The 20,863-nt window shown below is 48.5% G+C and overlaps 1 protein-coding gene across 3 annotated transcripts; it reads right to left on the minus strand.

The window, feature by feature from the left end:
• On the minus strand, positions 1-18,328 carry HTR2C (5-hydroxytryptamine receptor 2C). 3 transcript variants are annotated; one of them, XM_070760013.1, is made up of 4 exons: positions 18,102-18,328; positions 8,250-8,901; positions 2,393-2,593; positions 1-907 (listed from the first exon to the last, which is right to left on the minus strand). In XM_070760013.1, the coding sequence occupies exons 2-4, from the start codon at positions 8,629-8,631 to the stop codon at positions 87-89; spliced, it is 1,404 nt and encodes a 467-aa protein (XP_070616114.1). In that variant the 5' UTR covers positions 8,632-8,901; positions 18,102-18,328; the 3' UTR covers positions 1-86. The 3 variants fall into 3 exon arrangements, with proteins under 3 accessions (XP_070616114.1, XP_070616116.1, XP_070616117.1); XM_070760015.1 differs by lacking the exon at positions 18,102-18,328 and having other exon boundaries at positions 8,250-9,220; XM_070760016.1 differs by lacking the exon at positions 18,102-18,328 and having other exon boundaries at positions 2,393-2,542; positions 8,250-8,724.
• Positions 18,329-20,863: the final 2,535 nt, after the last annotated feature.

The raw sequence follows: 20,863 nt of genomic DNA on the forward strand, positions 1-20,863 counted from the left end.
TTCGTGATGCCATATTTACATTGTTCTTTGATTAGCGGAAACGTTTGTGGCTGCGAGATGCAGGGGGCGAGTAGAAGCGCGTAGGTTTACACGCTGCTTGTTTTTTCACCGCAGCAGCTGTTGACCGAGATCTCCGGGGTCCCTTCGTGCATTTCCAGAACCGCCACCATCTCGTCCAGCTCCGTGCTGTTGAGTTCGTGGCGGTAACTGTTCAAGTTGAGGTCCTTGCCGTAGATGGCCGTGGAGGAGACGTTGGGACACTGGCCGTGCAGCTGGGAGGCCCTTTTGCCCACCCCGTAGCGGCACCGGATATAGTTAGAGAAAGCCCTGCGGTAGGTCTTGTTGAAGAGTGTGTAGACCAGGGGGTTGACCCCCGAGCAGATGTACCCCACCCAAACAAACACGTCCAGAAGCTCCCGGAGAACCGCCTGGTCGCAGGCGTCCTGGCAGAGGACGGACATGATGTTGGTGATGAAAAACGGGCACCACATCACCAGGAACAAAAAGAAGACGATGCCCAAGACTTTGGAGGCCCTGCGTTCGTTGTTGATGGACTGCATGGTGCCCTTGCGGAAGAGGACCCCTTCTTTGCTGACCGGAGAGTTCAAGTGGGAGGCCGCCTCGTGGTTCTGCAGCATGGAGAAGTTCTCCGCGTTGGGCTCCTTTCTCACGCAGCTCATGCTGCTCCTCCTCGGCTTGGGGGGCTCCCCGTAGAGGAAGAGGGACGCCTGCTTCTGCAGCACCTGGATGGTCAGGCAGTAGGCCACCACCATGATCATCAGCGGGATGAAGAACGCCACGAAGGAGCCGATGAGGACAAAGTTTTCCTCGTTCAGGACGCAGCTCCCGTTCACAAAGACCCGAGAATCGTCTTGCAGGCCGATGACCGGGATGGGCAGCGAAATACCTGCAGGAGACGACACGCCAAGAAGTGAGACCAGGAGAGGGGCGGCACACAAATCTAATAATAAATTATTATTATTATTATTAATATCATTATTATCATTATCATCATCATTATTATTATTAGAGCAGACGGAGAAAAGGGCGGCTACTTTCATTGGATTAGGGACCGGGACTTTAGGAAGAAGAGGGTGTGATCTTCCTTGGCTCCACTAGATGGTGCTGGAGGCCCTGATGGGAAGGCAGGCGGCCATCTTGCTTAGGAACATTGCTGGAGCCCAAGACTTCTGCCTAATTTTCCCTCTGCGGCTCAGGACCAGTGATGGGCTACCTACATTTTCACTACCACCCTGTGGGCGGGGCTTATGCATTTTCTTTCAACATCTTTCAATGCAAATTGAGTGCTGGGGGGAAGCTCCATTTTCGCTGCCCCACTGCGTCTCCCCCCTATCTGGGCAGTAGCCCCCCCCTGCTCAGGACCCCACTGCGTCTCCCCCCTATCTGGGCAGTAGCCCCCCCCCTGCTCAGGACCCCACTGCGTCTCCCCCCTATCTGGGCAGTAGCCCCCCCCTGCTCAGGACCCCACTGCGTCTCCCCCCTATCTGGGCAGTAGCCCCCCCTGCTCAGGACCCCACTGCGTCTCCCCCCTATCTGGGCAGTAGCCCCCCCCTGCTCAGGACCCCACTGCGTCTCCCCCCTATCTGGGCAGTAGCCCCCCCCTGCTCAGGACCCCACTGCGTCTCCCCCCTATCTGGGCAGTAGCCCCCCCCCTGCTCAGGACCCCACTGCGTCTCCCCCCTATCTGGGCAGTAGCCCCCCCCTGCTCAGGACCCCACTGCGTCTCCCCCCTATCTGGGCAGTAGCCCCCCCCCTGCTCAGGACCCCACTGCGTCTCCCCCCTATCTGGGCAGTAGCCCCCCCCCTGCTCAGGACCCACATCGCCCTTTTCCTCCCTTGCTCCCACCCTCCCATCCCCATCACGTAGAGCTCTTTGTGCCAAAGGTGCTTTTTCAAGGATGCAACTGGGCTGTGTTTGAATTTCTTTGAAGATGTTTCGCTTCTCATCCAAGAAGTTAAAGAAGTCAGAGGTGAAGAAGCTTCTTGGGTGAGAAGCGAAACATCTTCAAAGAAAATGTTTTTTTATTCTGTATTTGCTATTTTATTGTGATTGTACGACACCCAGCGTCCACAATGGAGCTGGGTGGCTTAGAAGATAGATGGATGGATGGATGGATGGATGGATGGATGGATAGATAGGATAGATAAGATAGATAAGATAGATAAGATAGATAGGTAGATAGATAGATAGATAGATAGATAGATAGATAGATAGGATAGATAAGATAGATAAGATAGATAGGTAGATAGATAGGTAGGTAGGTAGATAGATAGATAGATAGATAGATAGATAGATAGATAGATAGATAGATAGATAGGATTAGATTGATTTATAACAGAGCCACAAGAGTCAACGAGGGCCCCCGCTTACCTATTGAAATGGTCCAGACAGCGGCAATCTTCATGATGGCCTTGGTGCGGGAATTGAAGCGGCTGTGCTCGATGGGGTTGCGGATGGCGACGTAACGGTCGAGGGAGATGGCGCAAAGGTGCATGATGGAGGCCGTGGAGAAGAGCACATCTAGGGAAATCCAGATGGGACACAGTTGTTTAGGCAAAGGCCAGGCATAATCTGGAAGAGAGAGAAGGGAGAAGCCAGGAAGGAGATGTGAGCGGAAGGGGGATCCAGCCCAGAACCGGGGGGGGGGGGGGGGGCGAGAGAAGGAGAAGGAGGAAACTCCCCAGTCACTCAGACACAACCTGGGTACCACATGGGGTGATGCTACAACAAAGTGCCTGGCAGGCAAAGGGGGGCCACATCTGCTAAAGGGTCCAAGAACAGCCAAAAAGAGGGATGTGGAAATAGACTGCTCAAAAAAACAAACAAAGGGGACACTCAAATAACACATCCCAGATCTGAATGAATGGAATATTTTAATTGAATCCTTTGTTCTGTACAAAGTTGAATGTGCACAGCGGCAGGTGGAATTGATTGTCCATCAGTGTTGCTTCCTAAGTGGACAGTTTGATTTCACAGAAGTTTGATTGACTTGGAGTTATATTGTGTTGTTTAAGTGTCCCCTTTATTTTTTTTGAGCAGTGTATTATGTTATACTGTCTACTGTTTGAGTGTCGATCAAAATATTACACGGGGGAAACACAACAATCTACATACATATTCCCGTGATAATCAATGAAAACGAATTATATATGCACAAAAGCTGCTTCAAGTCCTTCGTGTATCAAGGGTCAAGATGGATTACACAGCCTGGGTTTTAGGCGTTTTCAAAAGCAGCCTGGATTTTGTATGTTTTAACAAAAGAGATATAAATGATTTAAGGAAACAAACGTAGAAGGAGGAGCCGTGTCCCAAATGCCATCAATCTCCGTGAAACACCTCTGGAATGCCAAAGCAAACACCTGGGCCTCTAAAGTGCCCGAGGGGAGAAGCTGCGATGAAAACAGCAACCGGCAGCTGTCAATCCAAGCACCAGAAGTGGGGAAATTGTTTAAGGCCGTGGAAAACGAAGACCCTTCTGGGTGGGAGGCGATTCCTCGCTTCCTTTTAAGGCGCCTGCTTTCCAGCATCCGAAGGGCCCCCTTGAACTTTTCGGAGGAAGGGATGGATTAATTTTTGAACTCGGAGCCTGCGTGGCCTCCTTAATGGCATTTCACTTTCCTGACAAGGTTGAGAAGTCGGCCGGCAAGAACCTGCAGACAGACTGATGGGCCCTCCCCAGCGGCTGCCAACTGGCACTTGACGGACGGGTGAACTTCAGCTGCAATTTGAATTTTCTCAGCACCCCTGGAGCGTTACACCAGGCGCCACGTGTGGACTGCAGGCTGCTCAAGTGTGCCAGAGTCTGTCGTCTCCTTCTTGCACACACCCCAATTGCTCCTGGGTTCTTTGTTCTGTCTTTTCATCCGTAGTTTCCTTTTCCCCAGGATTTGCCCTGGCTCAACGTTTGGCCCCGGGTGAGGCCCAGGTGGAGGGGGAAATGGTGCGAAAAGGACGGGGCTACATTTAGGCAAGAAAAACAAAACACACAAGGACAGTACAGTGGTCCCTCTACTTATGGACTTCATTTGTTCCGTGACCAGGTTCTTAAGTAGAAAAGTTTGTAAGTAGAAGCCATTTTTTCCCATAGGAATCAATGGGAAAGCAAATAATGCGTGCAAACCCATTGGGAAAGAAATAAAAGCTCTGAATTTGGGTGCGAGGAGGATGAAGAAGAAGAGGAGGAGGACAGTTGCTGCCCAGAGCGAAGGGAGCGTTTCTTTTCTGTGGGCACTGCCAGAGGTTTATTCCCTCTCCAAGCGCCCAGAGAAAGGAAAATGCTTCGTTCGCTCCAGGCTGCCAAAGCCTCCTTAAGCGCCACCGAAAGGCTCCTCTGGCAGCCCAGAAAAACCCGAGATGGCCAGGATTAAAGGGGGAGTGGCAGGAAACTGGCCGGGCCTTCGTGCCGCTCTCAAATTTCCTGGGAATTTTTTCTGGACTCTGGTTCTTAAGTAGAAAATGGTTCTTAAGAACCAGTAGTAACTGTGAGAGGGATCTTGGAGTCCTAGTGGACAACCATTGAAATAGGAGCCAGCCGTGTGCAGCAGCTGCCAAAAAAGCCAACACCGTTCTGTGATTTTTTTCCCACTTCCGTGCATTGCAGAAGCAAAAATCACCAAAATCTCGCCTGCACAAGCGTCTCCTCACAAGAGTTTGCTTCCTGTACATGTGCAGAAGTGAAATCTCGCTCGTACGCACGCACTTGCCAGAGACACCGAGCTGCGTACAAAGCTCAATTTTCATTACCGGTACAATGGCATCAACCATATTGGTAGGAATCCACTGCTGACGCCAATGCAGAGAGACAGATGAAACTGCCGTATTTTCCAGAGAATAAGACGCACCTTAGTTTTTGGGGAGGAAAATAGGGGGAAAGAATCTGCCTACCAGGTATTCATCTGACCAGCGTCCTTTGTCTGGTCAGATTCAGCACATTATTTTATCCCCTGGTTAAGGGCTTTTAAAAAACCCTTATTCGGTGAGAGTAACAATGAAAGAATTTGCAAGCCAGTAAGAGCTGGGAACATCATTAGCACCTGGCTACAGCTGGAAAGGAACATTCAGAGGAAGTAGAATAATGAAAACCCCCTGCAAAGACTTAGGGCTTGGAAAACATTCTTTGCAGAGAGTAACAATGAAAGAGCCTGCAAGCTGGAAAAAAAGCTTTGAAAAAAGCTACATTCAGAATATAAGATGCACCCTAATTTTCAGCCTTTTTTAGGGAGGACAAAGGTGTGTCTTCGAATCATTTCCTTTTCTCACGTTGGGCCACTTCCAAGCTCTCTGGGCCCCCAGAATTCTCCCTTCTCTGGATTCTGGGAGTGGAAACTGACGCAGCCTGAAGTTGCCAAGGTGGAGAAGTGCGGAAGTTTCCCAACGAGCGAGGAGGGAACTCTGCAGCGTGTGAATCGGCTCATCAGCAAAACGCCTGGAGATCCCTGGCATTGAAGCCTGTGCCTCTGTTCCCCAGAGGAAACCCGGGAGTCGGAAGAAGCGAGGCTGGAGAAGAGGAGCCTTGGTTCTTTCTTTTTTGTGGAGTCAGCCTTCAGTTGCCTTCAGCGCAAACGGGCCCCAGGTGAGGTGGGCAAAATTTGTTTTGAAAAGCGAAAACGTTTGCAGAGGCGATTCTGCCTTGCGGAGACCGAGGCAGGTAATTGGGTATTTTTGGACCGGCTCCAACGCTGCTCTCTTGCTTCTGGGAATCTCAGCCTTTCAACATTTAAAAACAAAACAATGATCAATAAACACAAGAGAGCCATAAAAAAAAAAGCAGCACTAAAACAAGGGAAAGCAGCTCAAGACAAAAGGAGGAGAAATGTGAGGATGGAGGGGGGGATTCCAGGGGGCATTTCCTTGCTTTGGGGTTGGGGCTGCCTTCTAGCCCACCGTCAGCCATGGATGGACCCTCTTTCTCCAGCCCCACAGCTCTTATTGGGGGGGATATAGGCACTGCCTTGAGCTACTACAGGGAAGGTAAGATAAAAAATTAGCTTAGAATCAGACCAGTTGACCAGTTAGCACAACCCACTGAAGAGCAGTCTGACCAACCACATTGGATTCCTTCTTGACCCCAACATCTAGCCCAGCACATTTTGGCCTTCCTCATTGGACAAACTCGGCTGGGTGGGGAACAAAGGCAGGGAGGCAGCCCCCCCCCCTCAAATTAAAAATTGGATCCCTACGTTCATTCCTACAAGCAAAGAATCAGGACCATCTGTATAAGTCGCAGCACGAATGATGAAGTGAAGCCTATGCACAAGGATCTGGTCATCTAACCATCAGCACTAAATTGGCACTAGATAAGGGTCAACGAAATTCGAGAGGGGGCTGGACTTGGGTCTCTTGCAGCAACGTATGAGTCCCAGCGACCAATTAGGTCCCACCAAGTTGGCCTTCTCCGGGTCCCGTCACTTGGCGTGACCTAGGGGAAGAGCCTTCTCAGTGGGGGGCCCAGCCCCCTGGAATCAGCTCCCCCTGGAGATTCGCACTGCCCCCACCCTCCTTGCCTTCCATAAGAGTCTCAAGACTCAACTATGTTGCCAGGCTTGGGGCAATTAGGTCTCAGCCCCCTGGCCAGTGAAATGAGATATATGTCGTATGATTGAACTGGTAAGACTGTTATTAAATATTGGATTTTAGATTGTAATTTTAAATTTAATTAGATTTGCTGTTGTACTGTATTGTTATATGCTGTTACTCCTTGGAGAAGGACAGCATACACATCTAATAAATAAACAAATAAACCATGGGACTCTAAACTGATGAGCCATTTCACTCTGCCCTCCATTTCTCCCTCTTTCTTCTGCACCCGCTTGAAGGCCCTCAAGCCAACAAGAGTCCTGGAGTCAAATTAAAATCCTGGGAGCTCCACAGGCAACATCTATGGCACTGTCTTGGCAAGATAATGGAAGCAGTTCATCCTTCCCTTCCTCCAGGATGGTTTTTTTTTCAGGTTTCTGGTGGCCTTCCATCCAGGTGAGGGCTAGTATTAAACCCTATTTAACCTCTGGGGCCAGGTGAGGACTGCCAACTGTTCAACCCAACTCGAGATATTTCAACCTCCTGTTGCTATAATCTGTGTTTCTGTATGTTCTTCTAGAGAGTCAAGATCACCTGAAAACTGAAGAACATTCTGCCCTAATGTGTGAGAAAAACTGAAGAGTGGTTTGCTAAGAAAACACACCATGTTCCTCCCTTGGGGGCCTGGGTTGGCCTCCTTGTTCCTGAGATGTCACACTCAGGAGATCTTGCTTTCCAGGAGTTCAGACTCCACAGTTTCTGTCGTGTGTCTCCACATTAGCTTCTCTTAATTAGCACAGATTTTTAATTAGTCCTTCAGGATTCTCCTGTTGCAAAATGCATCTGAGATGTCGACTGTAACCGTTAACAGGACTCGAGAGGAAGAGGAACAATCGGAGGCTTCACTCTTCCAACCTTGGCTACAACATCTCCCACCGGACGGGCCTGGCAGCCCCCTTCAAAGGCTCTGCAGCCAAGCAAAGGCGGCTGACCTTCGAAACAGAGGCCTTGGGCGGGGTCTGCACCCCGACTTCTAAGGAGGAAGAAGGGGCGGAGGAAGAGATGAAGGAAGCAAGAAAAGTCCCACCTGGGGGAGAGGCCACGGCTGCTTTTCAAAGAGTGGACAGTTGCCCCAAGACTCATTTATGTCACCAGGCTTGGGCCGATGGGATTGCAGCCCCCTGGCCGACGAATGTTATGTATGGGGGTTGTTATGCTTAGAAGCATAGAAGATTGATGGCAGAAAAAGACCTCGTGGTCCATCTAGTCTGATTGACTTTTTAACATAATTGGGGATTTTAGATTAGTTTGTCTTCTTTTAATTAATTGGATTTGCACTTTTATTGTTTTTTATCATGTGTTGTAAGCCGCTCCAAGTCTTCAGAGAGGGGTGGCATATAAATCCAAGAAATAAGATGATAATAATAATAATAACAACAACAACAACAACAAAGCAACAATAACCATAATAATAACAGTAATAATGATGATAATAATATTATTATTAATAATAATAATTTATTAGACTTGTATGCCACACCTCTCCAGAGATAAGTAAATAATCAAACAACCAGCCAAACAAACGGAGGACTCTTCTATTCTCGGCCAGCGATGGGGAAAGAAAGATTCCAACCCTTCTGGTGGTTTCATTGAAGGCCTCTTGCCTCGAGGGGCCGCAGCCCCCTTACTGACCCAAATCAAGTGCACTTACCATAGAGAATAGTGACCAGAGACACCGGCATCACCAGGATGCCCACCAACATGTCGGCCACAGCCAAGGACATCAGGAAGTAGTTGGTGGCATTTTGCAGCTTCTTCTCCAAGGAGACGGCCATGATGACCAAAATATTCCCGCCGATAGTCAAGACGATGATGACCAGGATCAGGAGGGCTGGCCAGTTCTTCTCCTTGAGGGACTTCCGAGCGACGTCGCCCCCCATGGAGGAATTCAGGGGGTCGGTGGTGGGCAAGCTGTGATTCCCAGTCTGGTTGTGGCTCAGCGGCCAAGCCATCCAGCTGCCGTGCAGGCTGAAGTCCAGGGTGATGGAGACGGTGGTCAAGCCCAGAATCCCTCCCCCGCCGAGGGCACTCATCCTCTGCGCACAGGTGCCTTCCCCTCTTCGGGAGCCCCCGCCAACCAGCCCCTGCCTCAGAGGGGAGAAGACCGGAGGCAGCCGCTGGAGGGCCCCGCATTGGCCCCGCAAAGACGCTTGACCTTCCACAGGGGATGGAAGCTGGTGGAAGGCAGAGGGAGGGTCTTCCAGGCTGCCATGCAGGCCGGGGCCCAGAGCTTGGGAAGGTCAGCTGGTGAGGAGCAATGGGATCGTGGCAGCAGTGTCCAGCAGGTCCTCAAGGCCAGCATCCTGTGGAAGGAAGGGAGAGAGAAAGAAAGAGGCACCTTCACTTCTGCAGCCACTGACCCATCGGCTCCATTCCCAGAAGCCTCGTTTCTCTCCACCGGTGGTGCCAAGCTACCCCCCCTCTCTGGTGGGCTTCCAAGCCTTTTTGAAACACATGCTTCTATTCTACATTTTCCTTTGCCATACAACGTATTTTTGGTTTTACAATAACAGTCCAACCCATTCCATTTCTCCTCCTTCCCTCCCTGCCCTTCTCCACGCTTCCTTCTCCTTCCCTCTTTCCTTCTCCACTCTTCCCCTCCACTTCCCTCTCCTCCTCTCCTCCTCCTCCTCCTTCCTCTTCTTCACTTCCTTCCCCTCCCCTCTCTCCTTCCCCCTCTCTCCCTCCTTCTTCTGCCTCCTCCCTTCTCCTCTCCCCTCCACCAAGCCTTGTTCTCTCTGTCCCATCAGCGGAAGACGGGAGCCTCCCAAAGAAGGGGCCCTCCGTCAGCCAAGAGCTCAGCCTGGCCCAGAATGGCTCCCGCAATCTTTCCAGGCACCCAAAAACTTCCTGCGTCTTTCCTGCCGCAGACGGAATGCGGCTCTTGCCCCAGGGGAGAACTAAGCCCCGCTATGTCCAAGAGGCCAAAGAAAACCAGGAGGGAATCATTGCCCTAGATGGAAACACTCGAGGAGGAAAGGGCACAGCCGTGCAGGAAGGGGAAGGGGTTCTTTTGGGCTGAGCAAGCTGCTTGCCAGTCTAATTCCAGAGACGTCTCATCCTACAGGGGGGGGCAGGGGAGACGTGGCCATCGCATCTCCTCCACAAACTGTAAATGAATGGCAGAGAAAAAGGAGACCACCCTGAGAGCATCTCCTGGAGAAGAATGGCCCTTCCATATAATAATAATAATAATAATAATAATAATAATAATAATAATAATAATAATAACAACAACAACAACAACAACAAGAACAAAGTTGGAAGGGACCTTGGAGGTCTTCTCGTCCAACAGCCTACTTGGGTAGGAAACTCTACACTACTTCTGGCAGAGTTATCCAACATCTGCTTAAAAACTTCCAGTATTGGAGCATCCACAACTTCTGGAGGAAACGTCTGTTCCACTGATCAACTGTTCTGACTGTCAGGAATTTTCTCCTTAGTTCTAAGTTACTTCTCTCCTTGTTTAGTTTCCACCCATTGCTTCTTGTTCTACCCTAGAGGTGCTTTGGAGAATAGCTTGAGTTCTTCTTTGTGGTAACTCCTGAGATATTGGAAGACTGCTGTCATGTCTCACCAGGTCCTTCTTCTCATCAAACTAGCCAGGCCCAGTTCCTGCAACCGTTCTTCATATGTTTTAGCCTCCAGACCCCTAATCCTCTTGGTTGCTCTTCTCTGCCCTCTTTCTAGAGTCTCAACATCCTTTTTCCATTGTGGTGACCAAAATTGAATCCCATATTCCATGTGTGGCCTTACCAAGGCCTTATAAAGTGGTATTAACCCTTCACATGATCTTGATTCTCTCCCTCTGTTGATGCAGCCTAGAACCGTGTTGGCTTTTTCAGCAGCTGCTACACACGGCTGGCTCACATTTAAATGGTTCTCCACTCGGACTCCAAGATCCCTCTCGCAGTTACTACGGTTGAACAAATCTATGCAGGAAGCACCCCCAGGACATTGGCCTTGTCCAGGTAGCCCATCTACTGGAAACCGGGCCCCCCATCCCCAGCTGGCCAAATGGAAGATGGGGTCCAGTGCCTGCCAGAGACGCTGGCGTGGGCAAAACCCTGGTGGCAGTGATGGCTGTTCCCTCGCTTCTTCTCTCCCTGTCTCTTGACGGAGGAGCCCTGGCACCCCTGGCCTGGCAGCAAAGCCCAGGGGCTCAATCAATGTCAGGAGGAGAGCAGCGAGCCTTGAACCCAGCCCTGGTGCCAGCTCCAGGGAGCCCACAGGGAGAATCCCTTGAGAAGCTGCGACTGCCACTCACTCGCAGGGGAAAGGAGCCATTTTCACTCACAAAGCAGGCCAGAGAACCCCAGGGGACTCTCCAATGCATTCAGCCCGAGGCCGGTTGAAGGACTGCTGAACCCAATTACTGAGGCTAAGAGGGGTCAAGCCCGACGGAGGTATTCTCACACATCCAAGGTTTCTTGTAGATGGAGAAGGGGAAGAGCGAAGGGGAGTTCCTGCAGAGCCATGTCTTGTTCAAAGCTAACACAAGAATGACCATGATCCCCACTGAAGCTGGGGGTGGGATGGGGGGGAGGCCTCAGAAGAGGTTCTGGTCCTCAGAGAGAGCATCTCAAAGAGCTTTTGGTCTATGGGGGGACAACAAGGAAACACCCATTTCATTTGCAGGTTCTTCCTGCTGGCCGCCAAGCATCAAAATTCCTACATTCCCCGCAAGTCCCATCTCAAAAGTCTTCCTGAAAAACTGGACCCCTTCCCTCCGTGTCAGCTGATCTCACAGAACTGACTCTCACAGAACTCTTGTTATCCGAGAGAGATTCTATCATTTTGAAAAAATTACGCCCTCTTCTATGACATGTGGACTTCAACTCCCAGAATTCCTGAACCAATCATGGCAGCTCAGGAATTCTGGGAGTTGAAGTCCACAGGTCATAGAAGAGCCCACTTTGCCTACCCCTATAGTAAGGTCTCCTGCTTGAGTAGGGGGATTGGACTAGAAGTCCCCCAAGGTCTGTTCTGATTGATGGGTCTACTCTTGGATTTCTCTCCAAAACAGACCAGACGAAGGTGGCACTTCACACTCTCCTGAGGATCAACTGCAGCCGCGATCGCCGAGCCCACCCACCCAGCTTAAAACAGGCAGGATGGCAGGACGACCCCCCCCCTCCGGCTGCCCCAGCCCAGATCTGCCCCAATGAACAATTCTCCCCCTCCTCGCAGGAGGGGTCCGTTCACCCCCTCCCATTTGTCCCAGAGAGCTCAGCTCCCTCGCTCGGCTGCAGCTGCCCCCTCCCCACCTGAGCTATTGTTGGCAGCCTCTGACGACAGCCAAGACGACGGCAGAGCCAAACTTGGAACGTGGAGCTGCTCCCAGTTGTAGCATGAATCAGCGCTGCCCAAGTGGCGTGGTGACTCAAGAGCCGGAGCTGTTTCCTTCCTTCGCTCTGGGAGGGGAGGGGGCTCCGTGAGCTTCTCCTGCAGCTGGACCAGCTTGGCTTTGACCCCCCCCCCCAACATCATCTGCCGGCCTCTGAAAGCCAGAAGTGTGGTCCTCATTCTACAGCAGACAAAGGCAGGCTGCGAAGACACATTCACACACACACAATGGGTGCTGCCAGGCTGTGCGAGTCCTCCATGGAGCTGCTGCCCTCACCTGTGGCTTCTCCTCCACCCCCCTGAAGAATCTGACAGCTGAATCTCTGCCCAGAAATCAGCAGGGGGGTTCTCAGCCTACGACCCCCCTCAGCCAACACCTGGAGACCCCATCCCACATCAGGCTCTGACCAGGAGCTCTTCTGAAGGAGGCCAGGGCCCAGCCATGGACTCATGGTGGCATCACTCTGTTCAAGAGTGGCAGGGAGTTCCAATGGCTGCAGTTTGGGCAACGGGCCCAGAAACAAGGAGGCCTGTTTTTGTTAACACCAACGTTTATTTTGCCAAAGAACAGGTGTGTTTCCCACTGGGCTCCATCTGCTTTTCCACAGAGGGAAGTTGGGAAGCTGAGTCACGTAGCCTTGGAGAGAAGCTTCTCCAGGAACTGCCCCCAAGGCCAGGCTCAATTCTGGGCCAAACCCCAGATCCAGATCCTCCCCCAAATTCAAAGGGTGGTGTCCCCCAAGCCACACCACTTGCCCATTCAAAGTGTCCAAAGTGTTGGTTATGACCTATCAAGCCCTTCATGGCATCGGACCAGAATATCTCCGGGACCGCCTTCTGCTGCACAAATCCCAGCCTTCTCCAGGTCCTGTCGTCTGGCGGGACCCAGGGGAAGAGCCTTCTCTGTGGCGGCCCCAACCCTCTGGAATCAACTCCCCCCCGGGAGATTAGGACTGCCCCCACCCTCCTCTTTGCCTTTCGCTAGCTCCTCAAAACCCACCTCTGTTGTCAGGCATGGGGAAATTGATTCCCCTGAGCCATTTCCACTTTATGTATGGTTTGCATGAGATGTAAGATTGTTTTTATGTTAAGGGTTTTAAACTGTTTTTTAAATATTGGATTTGTACAGTTTTTTCTTGTTGTGAGCCGCTCCGAGTCCTTGGACAGGGGCGGCATACAAATCTAATAAATAATAATAATAATAATAATAATAATAATAATAATAATAATAATAATAATAGAATTGTGGCGGCTCACAACATAGCAATAGTACAATACATTACCAATCTAATATGAAAATTTAAAAGTCAATTAAAAAACATTAATATAACATAGTCAATATCATAAAATCACAACTATGCGCTTGTACACACTCAACCCAATTAATCGTACTACAGAGGTCAGAGAAACAACGAAGGGGGGAGGTAATCATCCCCAGGCCTGGCAACAGAGGTGGGTCTTCAGCATTTTACGGAAGGCGAGGAGGGTGGGGGCTATTCGAATCTCTGGAGGGACTTGATTCCAGAGGGCCGGGGCCACCACAGAGAAGGCTCTTCCCCTGGGCCCCGCCAGCTGACATTGTTTAGTTGCCAGGACCTGGAGAAGGCCGACTCTGTGGGACTTAATCGGCTGCTGGGATTTGTGCCTATGGCCTTATTTTAACAGGGAACGAACCTCAGCAAATTTAACAGGGAAGGGACCCCTTCTCCCCCTCCCCCCAAATCCCCCAATTCCTCTCATCTTGCAGACTTCAGAACCCAGCCAGGCAACCAAAGCAACCCCGGAAGCTGGCAAATGAGGTTGGCCAGGAACAATTCGCCCAATTACAAAAGCAAATCTCCCTCTTCATTAAACCCTCACGTGGGTTCAATTGGTGACTAATTCCCCCAAATTTTAATCTGTTCAAAGAACGACGTATTATTAGCAGGGGAGACACAAATTGGCAGGGAGATGAATATAGAGCCCTTTCCTTTTAATTCAGGCCTGAATTAAACAAGCATCGTTTTTGTTTTTATTTATTCATTCATTCATTCCTTCATTTAAAAAATGCCAAATTCTATTATTCAGGAGTAAAAAGCCTTTGGGGAAATCAAGGTCCAGCGATGGAACTTCCTCTGGACAAGGTCAACAACGGGGCTGTGGAGGTTGATTTGCTTTTCACAGATGCTGGACAAGAATCTATGGGTCTATGGAGAAGGGCGGCATACAAATCTAATAAATAAATAAATATAAATAAATAAATAAATAAATAAAAAACCAATCTTGGAGATTGATTATTTATTTTGATTTGATTTGATTTGATCTGATCTGATTTGAATGCCGCCCCTCTCCGTAGACTGGGGACCCATGGTGGCTAGAGGAGAGGCAGGGAGCGAAGGGAGACGTTGGCTCCCATCTAACTGAGAGATGTGCAACCTGAAGTTTCCACAAAGCTCTGAGCATTCAACATGGATATGCTGGGGAGGGGGGGCAGCATGAAAACCAGACCCCTGCCCTCCGTGTGGGGACCCCCAGAGTATCTTGGTGGGACCCATGTGTGTCTGTGGAGCCCTCCAATCCTTCTGAAGGCAGCTATGCACCGCAGCCATAAGCAAAGCCTTTATTGCCTCTGGGGGGAATCTGTGGAGTTCTTTTACTTAGGAAATGTATTTCCCATCCAGTCCCTTTATGGGCTTGGGAAGCACACCAGAAATGTTATGAAATCTTCAATAAAAAGGACCACAAATGAAAACAAACGTGAGCAATAAAACTGGAGCTTTTTAGAGGCCTGGGAAAATAAACAAGCTTTTAACCCGAGTCCTCAACTCCACGAAAGAAGGCAGGGAAATAGCAGTTGATTCCACAAACAGCAAAGCAGGGTAGAGACCCCGATTTGTGGTTCACAGGAGTCTCACCCGGGCCAGAAGAGGTGGTCCCATCCATAAGAGAGACCCTCATGCATCCCCAGACACTGGCCTTATGCAATAGGCAAAGCTCTGCATTTTGCCTTCCTTTGATTTGGTGGTTCTGTGACCCGTGGTTTATAGAGTGCAAATTATAAAAGCAAATTCCATGCTTGTCATGATTAGGAAGGGAATCGAAAATAAGTCGGTAAGTGTTGCATTGCCTCTGTACAAATCGATGGTGAGACCACACTTGGAGTCCTGTGGACAGTTCTGGTCACCGCACCTCAAGGAGGATAGAATGGAACTGGGAAAGGTGCAAAAAAGGGCAACAAAGATGATGAAGGAAAGGGAGCCCCCCCCTTAGGAAACCAGGTTGCAACACCTTGGTCTCTTCAGCCTTGAAAGACGGCGTTGAAGAGGGGACTTGATTGAAGTGTATAAAATCATGCAGGGGATAGAAAAGGTGGATAGGGAAAAATCGTTTTCTCTATCATACCATCCTAGGACGAGGGGCCCCTCCCTAAAGCTCAGAGGTAAGAAAGTGAGGACAAACCAAGGGAAATATTTCTTCCCCCAGAGGGTCCTTGGTTGATGGGATTCCCTTCCAGAAGAGGTTGTGACAGCTGTCAGCCTGGAGAGCTTCAAGGCAGGATTAGACAGATTCATGGATGCCAAGTGTATCACAGGTGGTGATTGAAACGGATGTCCATGTGCCGCCTCTATGTGGGTTGAGGCAGGCAGGATTCCCTTGAGTACCATTTGTTGGGGGTCAGGCTAAAGGGGGAGTCTTGCCTTCTCTTTCTGCTCAAGATCCCTCTGGACAATTGATGGGCCACTGTGTAACACAGAATGCTGGACTCCATGGGCTTTGGCCTGATTCAGCAGGGCTCTTCTGAGGTTCTTATGAGTAGGCTATGGGGAAAGACTCCCAACAGGTTACGAAGGCAGCAACAGAACATCCTTAGGCTGAGCTACCCGAGAGGAACCCAGCATAACTGAGCTTGGGAACTTTCAAGGAAAGACTTAAAGCAGTTTCCTGACAAACGGCGATGTAGGTCGCAGAGATTCCAGGACAAAAAGCACTAAGTTCCAGCAACTTTTTTACTTGCAGGGAATGTAAAGACCTCTCCAGGATTTTAATTACAGAGGAAAGAGATTGCTTTGCTGCTGAGTTCGGCTCCAATTGCTCTTGGACATTTGCATGAATCTCATTGAGTTAATCAATTTGTTTATTGGTAGCAATCCACTGCCAGAGAAAGTGGTATTTAGTGCAGTGTTCTGAAACTCACACACCTCCCCTTTAGTGGCAGCAATTCGATTAAATTATGTTTAAAATTTGGAAAGGCCACAAAAGAAAATTGAGCCTGAGATGGGAGTTTTATGTCTGCTCCCAGTTTACCCATCGCACAAAATATGACGCAGCAACATGCTGTGATCTCCATCCCCCTCGGCTCCTAATCTGACCGCAAATGGGTTTGTTTTGGGTCTCTGGGCCTAATGAAGCATTGAGAGACGCCAGCACAGCAAAGGTCTGCAGGAGAACGGGGGCTATTTTTAGCCAAAACAATAACAAATATTCTTATTTAAACTTTAAGCAGGTGAGGCGAAGCAAGCCAACTATAAATTATAACTAAGTTAGGCAACGAGAGAGGGAGGGTAATTAAAAGTCCAACACAATAAAGGCTAATGAAGTCTTTAATCTGATCAAGATTGCTGCAGTGGCTTTCAGACAGGGGTGGGGATAAATACGGGGCAGTTAAGGCAAGGAAGCCATCCATCTCCTTCAGAAGAACAAGAACTCCAGCCTCAAGTGACCACCTAGATCAGGGGGAGGCAAGGTTGGCTCTTCTATGACTTGTGGACAATCATGCTAGCTCAGGAATTCTGGGAGTTGAAGTCTACATAGCAGAGCCAACTTTGCCCACCCCTCACCTAGATCAAAGGTCTCCAACCTCAGCAACTTTAAGATTGGTGGACTTCAACTCCCAGGGTTCCTCAGCCAGCTTTGTTGAGTCCACAAGTCTTAAAGTTGTCAAGATTGGACACCTCTGACCTAGATGGTGACCTGAATTTCCTTTCTCCAAGATATTGTCTGGCTTGAAAGGAAAGCCAGGTGTCTGAGTAGAGAGAGGCCCAAATGCTGCAGGCTCCCCAGAGTCTCTGAGAATCCAGCTGCCCGAGAAGTTGTGTCTCTTGAGTTATGTCTCTTGAGACTCCTTGAACTTGGGAAGTGACTGGGCACATGTTCCAATATGGGATGTTCTGCCACACGTGTCATTTTTAGAAGATCATGTCTCCATCAAGTACATGGAACTTCTAGAAGACTACATTTCCCATCTTCCTAGATTCTGAGGATCAGGTGGGATTGAGGTCTCTGAATCTCACTCAAATGTTGGTTTAGAGGGTACGGGGAGAACCTGAGAGCCGACATATCAGTATCTCACCATGTTTTCATGATGCAATAAAAGACACAAAGGATAAACTGATTTGAAGGATGAGAGAGGGGGGAGGGAGGGGGAGAGAGATTTACACAGGCAGATCTATATATGAAAATGAATCCATGATCGAGCCAAGGGAAGGGAAACACACCCTATACCCTATTTTTCGGAGTATAAGACCCACCTTAGTTTTTGGGGAGGGAAATAGGGGAAAAAATCTGCTTACCAGGGATTCGTCTGGCTAGCAGCACATTATTTTATCCCCTGGTTAGGACTTTTAAAAAAAGACTTATTCAGAGAGAGTCTCAAGGAAAGAGCTTGCAAGCCAGTAAGAGCTGGGAACCTCATTAGCACCTGGAAAGAAACATTCAGAGCAAGTAGAGCAATGGAAAAACCCCTGCAAAGACTTAGAGCTTGGAAAACATTCTTCGCAGAGAGTAAGAATGAAAGAGCCTGCAAGCCGTAAGAGCCAGGAACATCATTAGCTGGGGGAAAAGAAGAAGCTACATTCAGAGTATAAGACACACCCAGCCTCTTTTAGGGAGGAAAAAGTTGCATCTTATACTCCGAATAATACAGTACTATTCTTTGGAGTTTCCACCCTCTAAATCAACAACATTTGAGTGAGATTAAGAGACCTCAATCTCACCTGATCCTCAGAATCTAGGAGGATGGGAAATGTAGTCTTCTAGAAGTTCCAATTACTTGGTGGAGACATGATCTTCTAAAAATGACACCTGTGGCGGAACATCACATATTGGAGCATGTGCCCAGTCATTTCCCAACCACCTGCCTCCTGAGACAAAGAACAAAGCAAACTATGTTGTAACTTACCTAGGCGATGTTCCCCTGTTGCGTTTCGAGCCAGCATGAGTCCACGATCGTTAGTGGGTGGGCTGCCTATGAATTCTCTGGGCAAGATGACCAAAGAAGATGTCAAAGAAGCTGCTGCTCCACCCTCTGGCTAGCTGCACCTCAGCGCTTCCTCTCCATTGGAGTCTGGCCGGGTGAAAGTCTCCTCCAGATGTTGGCATGACGTAGGCAAAGGGCCACAAAGGGTTCTGGGACAGAGAGAGGAGACAACAGGAGAGGTTGAACCCCCAGCCAGTGCTGGCATCTTCTTCCAAGTCTCTGAGCTCCACAGAAAAAATGGAAATTGTGTTTCTCCTAATCAGTAGTAATCAGAATCAGGTTTTTGGCTTTTTAATCTCTCAGTTGTTGCATTTTTAAAAATGTTTCATTTTAATCTCCTTTTTCCCCAGTATACTTTTATTCCTTCTTTGATAATTACTGATTGTTTTAGCTTTGAACAAACTATCTATTTTGACTGTGGAGGCTTTTTATAGAAGAGGAAGCTGAGAACAAGCTGAATTGCAATAAATAGTCTGCACGATGACAACGTTAAATCAAAGTAGTTTTGTATGCGTCATGTTGTGACTGTATCAGACATTATATAAAATATACCCATCTCTTTTAAAAGGAAGAGGCCGGTCCATTTGCTCTCGATTTAGCCCCGGGAATTTGGCCCCTTCTCAAACCCTATGTTCATCAAAAGACAAGTGGAAGTATCTTCCTCTGGAAGCCATTTATAACGCCTCGTGTTTAAAAATACACATTTTAAAAGGGGATTGCATCATTCTTTGGGAACCTGGAGCCACACAGCAAAATCCAGCCGGTGATCTTTCTATGTCATCCCACAATTTATGGTACATGGAGCAAAGTAACTCAGAACAGACTTTACAAAGACTTCAGACGTATCAAAACATCTCAGGGGCTCTTAGCTCTGATTCTGAGCCAGGAATCAAAATGTCATTCCCACACGACCCTCAAGAAAGGCTTCCTTTTGGAAAATTGGCTAGAAATTAAGACTCAAAGTAAGAAACAGAAAAAACTAAAATCTGAATGATAAAATATTCATGTATATATGAAACTATAGGCTAAATTACTGGCAAAAAACAGGAATGTAGGAAAGTACGAAATGTAGGTAGTAGGAAAGTAGTATATATTTATTATTTGGATTTGTATGCTGCCCTTCTCCGAGGACACAAAATATTATAAAATGTATTGTCCAGTGTTCTTCATTTGCGTGCATTCTGTATCTGTTCAATTTGATTTTTGTCTTACTATTTTTTTTACTGTTGTTTATTTTTCTTTGTCTTGGTTTTTCTTGTATTTGCATTTTGTATTTGTGTTTTTTAAGATTGGAAAATTAATAAAACCTTTTTCTTTTTTAAGGGAAGGTTTCCTTAGTGGGGAAGAGGATCCAAGCACACGATTCTCAGCTTTATTCCTCAAAAGCAAACCTCTGGTGTTAATTCCTGATGGCTTTCTCAAGTGGTCAGCCACTGAGGTCAGCATCTCTCCACCCTGCTTTCATCCATTTAGAGATGCAAATTCCACAAATGTTTAAATTAATATCGACTGCATCGGATTCAGAGTCTTTATCCAGAGTGAGATGGGTGGCTTATAAATGTAATAAAGAAATCCTGTAAGACGTTCAAATGAAATTGTGTGCTTGTATGTTCCAATAGGGCTGAATGGAGAAATAGCCACAGAATGACAAATGAGAAGCTGTCGGTGGCTTACGTTGATTATAATCCACTGTTGCTGGCAAAGGTTAAGGCCTTCAGTTTGATTGAGGAGCCGAGATGGCGCAATGGTTAGAGTGCGGCACTGCAGGCTCCTTCAGCTAACGGCTAGCTGTAGTCCAGCAGTTCAATCTCACCACTGCTCAAGGTGGACTCAGCCTTCCATCCTTTTCAAGTGGGTCAAATGAGGACCCAGATTGTTGGGGGCAAGAGGCTGATTCTGCAAACCACTCAGAGAGGGCTGGAAAAGCACAAAAAACCAGTGTACAGTCTAAATGCTATTGCTATTCCTTCCTTCCTTCTTATTCTCTTCTCATTCCATTCTAACTTCCTTCCTTCCTTCCTTCCTTCCTGTTCAAATCTCACCACCAGCTCAAGGTTAAAATCTCTCTCTGACCATCTGAAGTCCAGAAGACCAGGCAGGCTGTAGATGGAGATTCCCCCAGTCTCTGTCCTTGTTCCTTTGGGCTCTATTCAATACAGTGGCATTTCCTTAGGAAAAGGGAGACTCCATTGCTAACCCTTCCCTAGAATTCTCCAAAAGGACTATAATGGTTGGGGGATCCCGGAAGCTGATGTTCCCACATCTGCAGTTGATCAAACAGGGGAGTCTGGACTAGGACACCTTTACTGGTTCTTGATTACAAGTATTTTGCCTCCTGCCCACCTTTAAGACCTTGGAAGCAGAGTCAATATATTGGTCAGTCCTTCATTGTCCATCTGACTGTGGAACATCTTCCTTGAGTGAAGCTGTGCCTGAGCATTGTCCAAGATTCAGCTTCTGATGAAAGCCCCAAAAGGCCACAGCAGGACAGTCAAAGCTTCTACAGTTGTGGACGATGTCTTAACTTGGTTAGGTTTAGCAAATCTCTTGCTGAAGCTTTGACCACTTAAGTGCTGAACTGCTGGACAGCTCCTCAAAAAATAGTTCAGGGCAGGCTACAATCTCAGGGCTGCTACATCCTAGAACGGCCAAAGCTGCAGTTTTATTGAAGGAGTTTCCAACAA

This window comes from Erythrolamprus reginae, chromosome 8 (genome assembly GCF_031021105.1).
Source record: "Erythrolamprus reginae isolate rEryReg1 chromosome 8, rEryReg1.hap1, whole genome shotgun sequence".
Classification (NCBI taxonomy): domain Eukaryota; kingdom Metazoa; phylum Chordata; class Lepidosauria; order Squamata; family Dipsadidae; genus Erythrolamprus; species Erythrolamprus reginae.

Excerpts from the sequence above, each read along its gene's own strand:
- HTR2C (XM_070760013.1), bottom strand. The coding sequence starts at position 8,631 with ATGAGTGCCCTCGGCGGGGGAGGGATTCTGGGCTTGACCACCGTCTCC. Across the intron at positions 2,594-8,249 it reads TCTGGTCACTATTCTCTATG|ATTATGCCTGGCCTTTGCCT; the intron begins GTAAGTGCACTT and ends TCTCTCTTCCAG. Across the intron at positions 908-2,392 it reads TGTCTGGACCATTTCAATAG|GTATTTCGCTGCCCATCCCG; the intron begins GTAAGCGGGGGC and ends CGTCTCCTGCAG.